This window comes from Chelon labrosus (assembly GCF_963514085.1).
Source record: "Chelon labrosus genome assembly, chromosome: 5".
NCBI lineage: Eukaryota > Metazoa > Chordata > Actinopteri > Mugiliformes > Mugilidae > Chelon > Chelon labrosus.
In genome coordinates this window covers 15364736-15377859 of record NC_140341.1, presented here as the reverse complement: position 1 = coordinate 15377859, position 13124 = coordinate 15364736, and the positions used below count along the sequence as shown (strand labels likewise).

At 42.8% G+C, this 13124-nt stretch overlaps 2 protein-coding genes across 2 annotated transcripts; one reads left to right on the top strand and one right to left on the bottom strand.

Moving 5' to 3' along the window:
• Positions 1 to 2494: 2494 nt before the first annotated feature.
• On the bottom strand, positions 2495 to 3817 carry LOC311488573 (ribosyldihydronicotinamide dehydrogenase [quinone]-like). The gene is made up of 6 exons (XM_084545363.1): positions 3799 to 3817; positions 3510 to 3674; positions 3304 to 3434; positions 3107 to 3220; positions 2936 to 3037; positions 2495 to 2845 (listed from the first exon to the last, which is right to left on the bottom strand). The coding sequence occupies exons 1-6, from the start codon at positions 3800 to 3802 to the stop codon at positions 2546 to 2548; spliced, it is 816 nt and encodes a 271-aa protein (XP_084401489.1). The 5' UTR covers positions 3803 to 3817; the 3' UTR covers positions 2495 to 2545.
• An 8076-nt stretch (positions 3818 to 11893) lies between these two features.
• LOC311488020 (helix-loop-helix protein 1-like) lies at positions 11894 to 12904 on the top strand (the record flags this gene model as incomplete). Its single annotated transcript, XM_084544523.1, has 3 exons — positions 11894 to 11943; positions 12266 to 12327; positions 12540 to 12904. The coding sequence occupies 3 exons, from the start codon at positions 11894 to 11896 to the stop codon at positions 12902 to 12904; spliced, it is 477 nt and encodes a 158-aa protein (XP_084400649.1).
• Positions 12905 to 13124: the final 220 nt, after the last annotated feature.

Here is a 13124-nt window from a genome sequence, read left to right as displayed (position 1 = left end):
GGCTGCGTGAAGTATGACGTATATTTGTTTCATATTTACATTACAGCTTAGTCTCAGTTCTCCAAGAGATTAGCTTGATAAATTGAGAAAGCACAGAGACTGGTAACGTAAGAAAATACCATACTAATAGCGAACACCTCTACAGCTCATTAATTAATTAAAAAATGTTAAATCTGTTTCTTTATTCTGTGGGAACTTTTGCTTGGGAACATGTGGAAACTCCACAAGCTCAGTGGACAGCTACAGAACCCTCCTATTCAAGCCCCTTGAGGGTTTTGGGGGTTTCCCTGGCATGCCTTTATACTTTTTCTTTCTTTAATTGTGTATTGTTAACCTACTTTCGGTATTGTTATTGTTGTTGTGGTTTTATTGTATTTTATGAGCCAAATAAAATGAATGAATGAACGGTCATGGAGGACGAAGCTAGTTGTTTTCTTATCTTATCTTCATGCTAAGCTAGCAGTAGATACCAAATCTACCTGCTATATTCATTGTTATCTGTTGCCTGTGTTTTCAGCCTTTTAAATCATCCAAGCTCATCTGAACATTAGGTTTCTTTATTATTATTATTATTATTATTTTAATAAATGCGTGCCTCTGAGCTCTAAGTGAAGCAAGACTGTTTTTTTTTTTCCCACAGACACATTTCCATGCCTGGTGTAAGACGGTGCCCACTTCCTCCCATTGAGCCAGACTAAAAATGTCCTTCCCTGCTTCAAGTGTGGGAGAACTGGCAAGCCGGGAGGGACACCAGATCAGATAGTGTGGTGTAACCCTTAGATACATAAACACTTCATCCTCAAAAACACAGCAATTCTAACACTCTAGTTTTCCATCTGGGACATTAATCCCTGTGGACTATGCTCCTGTCAAAAGATAATGTTAATGTTCTATTATCTATGACTCAGTGTGGTAAGAGACTTAAGTATTTTATTACACAAACTAAATGTATGTTGTTTTTTTTGTTTTTTTTTTTTTTGACCGGAAAAGTAGGAAATGATTCCAAAACACTCCTGTCACTGAGACAGGTGATTATGAGACTGGACCTGACTCAACGTAAGCAAACACACGGTGACCTTGTGAAACCTCAGCTGTGAAATACGCTCACCGTCGAGTTCCTACATGTCACAAGCTGTGGTCTGGACATCAGAGTACAAGGCCATTTCCTTAAGTGTGCCTCACCCCCTCCACCCCCCCGGCCCTGTCTCATTTCCTCCCTACCCAAACAAAAGCTGCTTCTCTGGGAAAAGCGCTCAGCCACTCATGTTTCTTTGCAGAGCCCGAACCTGCATGCAAGCAGACTCTTTACTTGCCAGCACGTCTGTTTACAGGGCACAGAGCACTCTGGCTACAGACGGACAGCATGTGGAACGAATGACTTGTTCAAGATAACCGGCCCAGAGCGGAGTGCTCATAACAGACGTTGGCTCGGTGCACCCAAACTTTCAAGTCAGACCTGATTGGCGAGAGATAAAATGCAAGCTCTACAAGATGAGCCGCGTTCATTTCTTCCATCCAGCTTTGATCGCTCTGTTGGAAAGGAGTGTATTCACGCGATGGGTTCCATTGTCATGCTCCGCGTTTAGTACGTTTCCAGTGGACTTCAAGTTCCACCTTTAATCCTCAAGGAATTGTCAGAGGGCGTCCCCGGAGGCCCCCAGAGAACTGGGCGGGGTGTTGGAACAACACGATGGGAACAATGATGCATCCTGACCTTTTACACACCCTGCACTCTCAGAGGAACGTCAGCATTCATTTGCAGGTTTCTGGCCACTTTAATGTAGCACTGCAACGTTCAGGGTTTAAGATTATCTGGATTTTCAGTTGCACAATCCACCAGCTTACTGCTATTTGGTGTTTAGAAGTTGGCATTGAGCGAGTTTGCGTTGCTACCTGTTGTGACTCAAAACGAGACTTAAGTGAACCAAAACAGAAAAGTAGCAAGTTCAAACAGCTGAAAACCAGGATGAGTTCATTTCATGCAACCACTGTAGCCTTGACAAAATGTGTTGTAGAGTAGATGGCACCGTACCGTCAAGATAGATAAGGTCCCTGAGGAATATGCTTAGAAATGAGGATTACTGCAAGGCCAGCAATTTACTTTAAAACCTACCCCAATCTCCTTCCATATTAAATGGTAGGAAGCCAAGACAGCCCTGCGTGCAACTTTCCCAAATCTGCTACGTGCATGAGCAAGACACGTATGAATGCCTCCGCCTGCTTATTCTCACATCGGTCTGTGAGCTACTTGCCTCGAGCAGAGAGGTTTCCCCATGAGACAATTCTGCTCAAGTTCCTTTTAAAGCTTTTCTTGCCATCACCCTTTTCTTTCAGACGGAAATGCACAACTTGCTAAGACACATTGAAAATCCAGTGGTTGTCATGGCAACATTTAAATTATTCCAGAAAAGCCCAAATGTTTAAGACTAAATTCATAGAAACATTGACCTTTTATAATCAAGTCTCCCCAGCAAAAACAACAAAACAAAAAAAATCCATATGAATCTGCTTTTATTCACACACACCCATCAAGACAATCATGTGTCTAGACCCCAGCTTTCATCTGGTTGTTGGGCGGCAGCGGCAAGCCCAGGTGGATTCCCACAGTCAGGCCGAACTCTTTGCCGGCGTGTTTCTCGCGGACCTCGGGCTTCAGCTGGAAACCCTTCTCCCCGTCGAAGCAGTCCAAGGGAGTAAAGGAGAGCGGCAGTTCCGCCAGAAGTCCTTGCAGTCGTGCGCGCCAGCCCTCCAGCATGGTGTCGCGGGCTTCCGAGGGGACGTAAGATGGAGCCCAGAAAATCTGAGGGGCCAGAACCTGGAAGCCGCAGTAGTGCAGGATTCCATTCTACAGAGAAAGCATTTGTATCGAGTCACTTGATGTTCAGCATTAATGGCCAATTTAATGCTTGGCCGAGCCAATTCAGTGAAACAATACCTGAAGTGGCCACAGTGTAACATTCATGTCTCCATTAATTCCATTTGCGCTGAACATGGACTCATGAGACCCGGTGGTGAAGGACAGCATGGCTTTCTTGTCCTAAGACAAAGTAAACAAATGAGACAACATCTGTTTAGATTAAAAGTAAAGCTTTGCTCCATCCCTTACCTTGAAGAGACCCTGACTGTATCGCTTCTCTTGAGAGTGAGCGTAGCCCAGCGTGAGCACCCGGTCTATCCAGCCCTTCATGATTGCAGGAACTGTGAACCAGTACATAGGGAACTGGGAAAATTGGTTAAAAGCCAGGGTTAGTGTCGAGGACTCACAGCATAACACACACACACACACTGCCACTTAAGCTCTACCTGAAAGATGATAAGGTCAGCTTCAGTGAGTTTACGCTGCTCTTCAGTAATGTCAGCAGACAATTTCCCTTCCTCCCACGCCCGTTTAGTCTCTTTTGCGTAGCAGAAGTGCTCAGCATTTTCAACCTCTCCTGCAGCCAGATAAAACAATTCTTAAGTCTGAAGAGCAAACGGAAAGCCATTTAGACTTGTGGACATTAACATACCGGTTATGTCCTCAGCAGTAGCAGCGGCTTTAAACTTCATGGCATACAGGTCGGATACTTCCACCGTGCAGCCCTGAGCCGTTAAAGCCTCCACAGCAGCATCTTTTGCTGCAGCGCTGAATGAGCCAGGACTTTGGTGGGCATACACAACCAATACTTTCTTTGCTGCCAAGTCAACAAATAAAGATTAAATTCAGACCGGGAACATTTCAGCCAATTCATCACAGTTTAGAATAAACACCATCAAAACTTTCAACAATTACAGGGGAAAACAAGAACGAACAATTACCCATCTTGACGCAAGTTGTCAACAATGAATGATTAGTTTTACAAATAACTGGTGCGCTGATGGAAAAATGTGCTCATCCTGCAGAAAGGACCCAACGTGCTGGTTTTATAGGGCCTTCCGGCTCATTCAGGTGCTGCCAATCAGCAATTGAGATCATCAATCAGTCAGAAAGATTACCTCCCAGGACTCTCATCAGCACATCTTTTAATGAAACTTGGAAGCATTTTCAAATGGGAGTGGAATTAATGAGCCTCTCAGAGCGAGCCGATGACTTAGCCAGCACACGTGCCTTCTACTTCAGGTTATGATGTGTATTTTCCTATCTGAGCAAAACCGGAAAGAGGCAGAGCCCGCGTTCGTGCGCCTCTCCCTGCCTTTGCATCATTCGTGGGTGGATACTGGATAGCCCCGTGTGTCTGTCTACAAGATGTTCAAAATTTGTGCGCCACTCCTGATGTCTTGAAACCACATGAAGACAAATCCTCTCGCTCCATTGCTTTCTAGCTGTGTTTTCATTTACATTTACTTTCCTCTGAAGAAACAGTCGCCTGCGGTTGAGCCCACTCACGAATGCTACCCCGTAAAAAAATCAGCATTTTTTTGGCATCAAAGTCAGACATGAGCTGGCGCACATCTGGGAGCAAAGCAATCCCATCTATGTAGCCACAGTGAGAAGAAGGGGGGGGTAATAAACAACTGCTACGTATTATCGCGTATGAGCGTGTGCGTGCAAGCATGCCACATGAGTGAGATTTGGATGTGCTTTGTCAGCTCTTGCTACTGTCGCTCCTTCTTTTCCATGTCATTAGTAATTTTTAAAGACGGGCAGCCATTGTCAGACTAACACTTCCGCTGATCTAATGCAAACGTGATGAGCTAATCGTGTTTATGAGGCCGTAATCTTTCATCTCCGTGGCCTTTCTGTGTTTTGCACCATCACCGCACCAATGTCAGCCTCCACTGTGCTCCGTATTGAGCCGCCTCTGGCTACATTCCCTCTGTTGTGACAGGATGGGATCATGTGTTTTGCTGACGGGTATCTTTTCACGGATTGTGATGTATTGAGCTACACGATCCCACTCGGTTCTGAGGCCCCGTTTTTAAGTGTGTTTTACACTTTCTCCTGCATCTGTTAAGTTGTTCGCATGTTTCACCCCGGCTTTGGTAATATACAGTAAAACATAAAAAAGGAACATCTGCAGGTTTTCGATGAACTTTATACACAACCACGGCTGTGCAAATGATAGAGGACACAGAGGGCATAAAATGGTCCATACACATAATTATAGATGATATTCAACTGGTTTGCTGGACAGTAACAAGGAAAAAAGTTGGCCTACAGTGCCATCATGTGGCCAAAGTGAGACCTCATTCATTCATTTTCTGTAACCGCTTGTCCTCTGGAGGGTCAGGGGGAGGCTGGAGCCTATCCCAGCTGTCATTGGTCGCCAGTCTATCACAGGGTTACCACAGAAAGACAGACAACCATTCATACTCATCACAGCTACAGCCAATTTAGAATCACCAATTAACCTAACGAGCATGTCTTTGGACGGTGGGAGGAAGCTGGATAGAACCCAAGCAGACACAGGGATCCACAGGCATCCACAGGGATCCACAGGCATCCACGTCTTAGACTTCCTTTTATATACATATGCTTGTGGCACATATTCTGTAGTTTTCGTGTAATATTTTTGGAGATAGTTGAGCTGTTGCAGGGATTTTGGACAAGATTAGTTGTAGACCAATCCTCTTCATATAAGACAGAAGCAATGCAGTGAAAAAATAATCACTAAAATATCACTAGAAGAAACAAAAATCTTGCTTGCAGCTCCTTGTTTTTTCTTCCACCCTCTTTTCTCTAATCCTGAAAATGACTTTTGCTTTTTTTTTCTACCGTTAGAGGGCGACAGTTCCCCGTTTCTCTCGCGGCCAAGAGATTGATTTGAAGCAGTTTATAGTTTAATCACAAATAAATTCCAAAGTGAGTAACATCCCTCCAGATGGTGACCCCTGAATTATGACAGGACAGAGTCACTGCAAAGCGTGACAAACTGGGCAGCCTTTAGCAGATTAATGTCACTGATCTAATAGCCAGAAATAAACAGAGCTCCAGGATTTACTGTGATACTTTTGGCACTCTCAGCACTGCTGCCTTGGCGAGGAGGCAAACTGGCCGATGTTCCAACACGCAGGAGTAGATTCCGGGGAAGCCAAATCAATTTCTCCACTGATAAATGTTTCCCTAATGTGAACCCAAACCCGACCCAAGCTGATGGTGTTTTATGATGATTTAACCTGGCCTAACGTTTAATTATCCGCACTGGAGTGGCTAAATTATGGGCGAGAAATAAAATGCAATCAGTAACTTCTGATTGTTGTTTTTCTATGAAATTCTTCAGGTTTCTTCACAGGTGTGGCTAGATAATTTGTTCAGCAGCATTTAGATACCTATAGTCTATAGTCTATATCATTATGAACAGATATGACATGAAGTGTTACAGTATATATTCTATATATTTTGTTCAGGTATACAGGTTAGAAGATAAAGTATATAAGAACGCTTTAACCCAATGTGCATCTGTTCATTCGGTGTGAGAATACAGTAATAGTAAGTAGTGAGGGGTGGACAAAGGGACAGCCAGTAAGTCAGTCTAACTCAAAAATAACATCACATGTACACTAGCTAGCCATTTGTCACATTTAATATCAGACTTCATCATCACCTGAGAAAAAAAAAAAGCCCAACTTATCTTCCTTCAGCCCCTTCACTTGACATTTTGTCTGTGGAGTGGCACGAGGCAGTGAAAAAAAAAAGTGACTGAAGCAGGTTTTTAGTCTGAAAACGCAAGTAAACTTGCCAGTCACACACAGTTAATACGTCACAGCTGGATGAACTGATCTCAAGGTGGAAGCTCATTTTCTGGTAATGAAGTCTTGATACGTGGAGAATGTGGATTTGAAACAGAAACCATAATGAGTTCTCAAAATCATAGAGGAAAATGAAACAACATTAAAACTTTTTTTTTAGTACCAAGGGATTTCCAGAGATTTCATGGGGGCCTCAAGAGAAGAGGGAGAAACCTGGTCTTCTTCACCATTATATCATCAAACATGTTGAATGTTTACCTGTCCTTTAATGATGGAAAGTACATTTACTCGTGCACTGTATCGAAGTACAGATCTTACATACTTTTTCCTACTTTAGACTTCCACTCGACCACATTTATTGGACAGCTTTAGTTAATTTTGTTGTGCAGTGAATGTTACAACAAGCCTTTAAAATGCAGCACATTGTCAAAGATTAAACTCCAACCTTTGTAACTTCTGATTCCTTTTAAAAAGAGACAAATTTCAGATGTCTATGAGTGATTTCCCCCCACGTGGTTTCATTTTAATGAACAGATGATAGCCATCTGCAGCCACTGATCGTTGTGAGAGATGCCGACTTATGCAAGTAATAAAAAACAAACTCAAAAATGGAAAATGGGGCAGCATTGAGTCTTTAAAGCTGCAAATGCTGTGCAACACCATTTGGAATAAATAAGCTGTCCAAATGATTATAATAACTCTCTGACTCTGTCTTTAGTTTATCTTTTAGTGTTTATTACATCTGGGGCATTCTCCGTGTCTTTTCAGTTCTTGTGTTGTCAAGCGTTTAGCTCATACATGATATGTTTCCCTTTTGGATGTATTTTTCTATATTTAGTTTTGGAAAGTGATTTACTCGTCAGGTGGGACATTGCTGCTTTAATTCGCAGTGTCAGTAAAAATTCCACATTTTAAATCTCAGCATGTACTTCTCGTGCTCCCTTATGTCAGCCCTCCTCTGAATAACAAGTCACTTATTTTGTATTCGTCAGCTGGGAAGGGTTTCCTGAGCCCAAAATCCCCGAAGGCACGGCGATCAAGGGATGTTCACTGAACCGGCACAGCGTCTAGCAGCGCAGCACTGAGTTACATTGTTAGCAGAGCGGGTGGCAGAAGAACCTTGAGCATTTTTATTCGATGTTACAGCACAGGCGTCCACGGAGATAAGAGACACTGCTTCCGGAAAAATCCTCCAACAGAAGTGAGAGTGTCCACTTGTCTTCACCCTACACTAACATGAGGCGTGTGTCTCTCTCCACTGTCCCCAAAGAACCCCAGACAAGTTAGAAACAGGTGTTCTCTTTAATGTTTTTTTTGTAGTTTAACTTCATTTTGAGAAGTTTCAATTTCAAATGTTCAAATTGAGGCCTGTTTTGGTTTCAGGGAGGTAACTCTCAAATGATACAATCTCCCCAGTGTGATTCGCAGATGTGCAACAAACCATCCACCCTTCTGTTCCATTTAAGCCTTTCTGTATCAATTATATTTTGTCTGTTAACTGTCACTTCCTTTCAGTTACATGTGGGAGTTGTGTACACAGGCATTTAGAGAAAGAGTTCCAGATTAGACTGAAAATGGACTAAAAAAAACTTGTTAGAGAGGCTAGACATCTTGTTTAGTTGTCAATAAACACAAGACAGATTGCTGCACTAAATTAAATCATGGCGTTGCACTTTTCTTTTCTTTTTTGCTTTAACTTTTGCAGTATGCAATGCACAAGGTTGCTGAAAGTAAGTTTTCTTTCAGTGATCTTTGTAAGTAAGAAGTGATTTTGTATAATTACAAGGAAAAAAATGACATTTTGTGTTTTAAAAGCAGTTCTATGTTTGCCTAAACAACGTTTTTTTGGTAGTGTGCAGCTGATCTGTATATCCCGACTAATCAATTTATTGGATAGGTTAGCTTTGCAATTATAACAACCTTGTGAAGATGTGCCAAGCATGCGTGATTAGGATCAATTAATCAAAGGCCGGTTTTACTATTTATTTAGTGCCAGTTCAGATTTTTACACACAGTTAGATGTTAGTTGTTTTCAGTTTCAGTTTTTTAGGCGACACTCAGTTTATTCTCTCCTCTTCTTTCTTCTTCGTTTTCAAAATCTCAACAGTGCCATAATTGTGTCTATAATTTGTGGTGACATTTAGATTATTGCCTTCTAAATTACAGCATTACTTTTTAAAGAATCTCACTGCAAAAAAAAAAAAAAAAAAGAAAAGAAACTGTTAACAGCACATGTCAAAGGTTTTGCCAGAAATATTGGGAACGACGGCCAAGCTGCTGAACTATCTCAGCTAAAATATTACTGCAGCTTTAACCAGACAGAGAAGCCGACTGAGGGAGAGGTCGGAAAAATTGTCATCAGAGAGAAAAGCGGAGAAAGAGAAGAGGAACGACTGACTGAAACGTGTGCAACTTTATCAGCACTGAAATACGGATAACACGTAAGACAAAGTTTGCACCTGGAAACATGCTTATTTATTTTTTTTCACTCTGTGAGGATGATTTAGCTGTTCATGCATGCACAGGTGCACATGTGCATGCATGAACAGATGACAAGGAGGAGATGAAAAAGTGAGGCTCGTGGCTCCGTCCTTTAAACAGATGGTGTCTGCACCGCACAGACGAGGAGTTAAACCCTGAAGAACCCATCAGACGAGGAGGAGGAGGAGGAGGGGACGGGAGGGGAGTGTACACAGTCACAAAGGATCCTAATCAATTTTAAGTTGTTGTTTCTGAGTCCACAGTGGCTGAAGTCCAGCCAGGAGAATTTAATTTCTGATCTAAATATTATAAAACATTTGGACATAAAAAAAATTGATGATTAAATATGTCATTAGTTCTAGCCAGGCGTCCCAGCTTCCGTGAAATCTGCCGCATAGGCCTAAAGATCTGACAGATGTGGAGGGTTCTGGCATTATTTATTCATTAGTTTGCGGACACCGTTCTCAAAATGGATGAATGGTAAAAAGAAGAAATCTTTTATACGTTATTTTATTATTATAAACACACAACAATTAACATTAATCTTACAACACCAAACACTGGTAAGGTTACCAAACGTATTTTAGTGCCAGGAGCCACAATCTGACCTTCAGATGGTCTGCTGGATGCGTTCTCCACTAAGAGACAACAAAAGGACATTTTCTTTGGGTTGTAGATCTAATAATGGGGAAGAAACATATTCTGATTTCAAGATTATGGTGGAGAACAACATTACCCTTCATTACATGTAGGGGCCTGACCACTTAAAGAAAGCTTTTCACTTAGACGGAGGCAGAAATGATTGTCATCGATTCAACAGTTACGGCAAATTTAGCGGTCCAAAGGGCTCGAAACAGCAAATCATCTCATTCATTGATTTCCCGACACAGGAAAGGAAACATAATCTAATCCAGCTGGCAGCAAGACATAAAACAAAACAGTGAATGATATGTTAATACGCCATTAGTCTAACTTTTGGCCCTTGGCTTTCTACAGTATAACGCCCTCGATTTGTTAACATACTCAGCAGCAGTGGTAAGTTCCAAGTTAAAGTGTTTGTTTAACAACTCCTCCTGCTCAACACAGATCCTAATGAGCAACACATTTGCATTAGCTCTGACAAAAATTCATGCCCTGAAGCCCGTCTAGTCCTCACTGAAAAGGGTCAGCAAATATTAGTAACAATTCTGAGAATTAATTTCCATCATATTTCTGAGTATTGACGTCATTCCACCATTCGACAATACAGAAATGGCAGCGCAGCGTCTTTGAGAAAAAGATAATGATGTTAGCCAGATGCCGAGGCCTCCTCACTGACGGCACGCAGTCCCAATAGAGCCTTCATGGTGCCATTTCTGACAGCGTCTGAGGAAACATTTTCCTTCACCAGCACAGAGGTGGAGGCCCCTTTGGTGATTAACTTCCGGTGATTACGTTAGTAATGATTACCACTGACATTTCCCTCTGAGAGATGAGCTGATCAAAATGTCAGAGTCACATTTGACCAAACACAACAGGCTGCAGAAACACAACATAATCTACAACACTGGGCCTGGTATTATGTTGTCTCACACACAGCTCTCAGTCCCTCTGTGGTGAAATTTTACAACTTTGTGTTGTGCAATGCTGTTTGCATACACCGATCAGGCATAACATTATGACCACCTCCCTAATATTCTGCAGGTCTCCCTTGTGCCTCCAAAACAGTTGCGACTCATCAGAAAATTGACATGTCCTGTGGTGTCTGGTAACAGAATGTTGTTAGTGGGGGCCTTTGGGTCCTATGGGCTGAGGGGAGGGGCCTCTGTGGATCATCCCACAGATACTTGATCAGTTTGGGATCTAGTGAATTTGGAGGCCAGTTCAAGACCTTGTGCTGTTTTTCATGTTTTTTGAGTTAAAACGTTTGTGTGTGTGTGTCTGTGTCAGGCTGCATCCTGCTGGGGATGGCCGCTGCCATCAAGGAGTGTCATTGCTATGGGGTGGGGGTGCTTGGTCTGGTCTAGGTGGGTGGTTCATGTCTAAGTAACATCCACATAAATGCCAGGTCCAAAAGTTTCCCAGCAGAACACTGTATTGTTACAAGATGGTCAATGTTATTTACTTCTCCTGTCAGTGGTCATAATGCTGTGGCTGATTGGTGTATCTGGAGTTATCTGCAGGTCCCCTGGACTTTAAAAACTTTGAGTCTCTTGACCAGCTCCTGCTTCATTTTCCATCACTCTACAGCTACACATACTTTGTTTGTATCTTAACAGCAGGTGTTTCAGCTGCAATGTTTGCCTTGGCGCTGAGACTATAGGCTGATTTTACCTGATTTTCTTTCCATTCAGACACAGGTGCTCACTTGACCTTATACCGACAGAAAAAAAAAATGTGTCAGAGGTTTTCCACTGACTGTTGATAAGTTCACTAACAGTCAGCAGGAAACGTCTGCAGAAACAAAACAGACAGGATAAACAGCCTGTAGCCTGTTTTCACCTGCTGATGATAAAGGTGAAAGGAGGGAGAGGTTGGGTCAGGGAGCACATCCCCTCATTATCTCCCTGAGCTCGTCGTCGTCACTCCTCTTCAGTTTTATGGAGAGATGGGAGGCACGGACACATCAGCAGTGTTACTGAAGGAAGTGGCGCGCACCTGACAGTGTGATGGGATGTGAAGATGAGGACGAGAGCCTGGTTATTCCACCCGAACCCAAACCTGATCCCAAGTCCCGTTTTAAGGTGCATTTCGACTCGAGACCATGAAAGCTGATGGAGAGCTGATGCAGCTTAAATCTCGTAAGTGTGAACGGTAAGTTACATCATAATGCTTTCTGCTTCTCCCGCTCAATACAGCGATCCTTCCTTGCGCATTGTTCTGCAAGACACTTTCTTATAGTTTGATTATAGGTTTTGTTATCTTTTAACCTTGAATGAGCACGTTTTTATATTTGAAACGTTCTTAGACTCCCAAAGAACAGAGAAAAACTGCTAAAATGCGAAACATCTGCTGCGTAATTCGTTGCAATCGCACTTCCAGGATGGATTAAACAAAGCAGAATATAATGCCTGATCATACAATGCTTCCACTGTGTTGAGACTGTAATATATTTTTTTCTTGTTTGTTTGTTTAGTGTGTCTTCTCGATATTCTTTCAGCACCTCGGACAGCGTGCTGCCAGAGATCTCTGATTGCAGTAACATCAATGATCCGCCACTGAGGGGCAGCACGAGTCCCTCATATTTCTGCCTTCTTTGTGCACATTTATTATTATTATTAGTTAGCCAGTAAAATTTTAATATTTACATATTATCTCCGTTCAAAGTTGAGGCAGACCTATTCCCAGACAACTGTCTCTAAACGGAAGTTGTGTGTTTTACTTTTACTCAACTACCACCCTTCTTTCAGGACGTTTGACGCGTGAGGGCCGAAATATGATGCTTAGATCTGACCATCTGGAATCAGATTCCCCCTGGAGGCAAACGGATCCAGGGACCTTTCTGGACACTTTCAACACGCAGCGTACCTCCATGGATGAGGACGGCAAGGCGCGCTCCAGGGAAGAGAAGAGACGCAGGAGGCGCGCAACGGCTAAATACCGATCTGCCCACGCCACCAGGGAGCGGGTCCGCGTAGTGGCCTTCAATGTGGCCTTTGCGGAACTGAGAAAGCTGCTCCCGACGCTTCCGCCGGACAAAAAGTTGTCAAAGATTGAAATTCTGCGACTGGCGATTTGTTACATCTCCTACCTCAACCACGTGCTGGATGTTTAGGCTGTGAGGACCAACAGCTGGAGGATGGACTGAGGTAGGATGGCAGCTCAAAACCAGCCACGACAGAGCAACTTTAAATGTCACAAGATTTGAGGAATTCCACATGTGTTAACCCAATGGAGTACAGCAACACAGTGATCTATAATAATCAGTTGTAGGGCTGTAAACTTAATGTCACAACAAGGATGATATGAATGAAATTAATTAGAAAATTGCAGTA

Bases quoted from the DNA above. Each gene is read 5' to 3' on its own strand.
- LOC311488573 (XM_084545363.1), bottom strand. The intron at 3,038-3,106 runs GTAAGGGATGGA...ACTTTGTCTTAG, and splicing joins ACAGTCAGGGTCTCTTCAAG to GACAAGAAAGCCATGCTGTC. The intron at 2,846-2,935 runs GTATTGTTTCAC...CTTTCTCTGTAG, and splicing joins TTACACTGTGGCCACTTCAG to AATGGAATCCTGCACTACTG.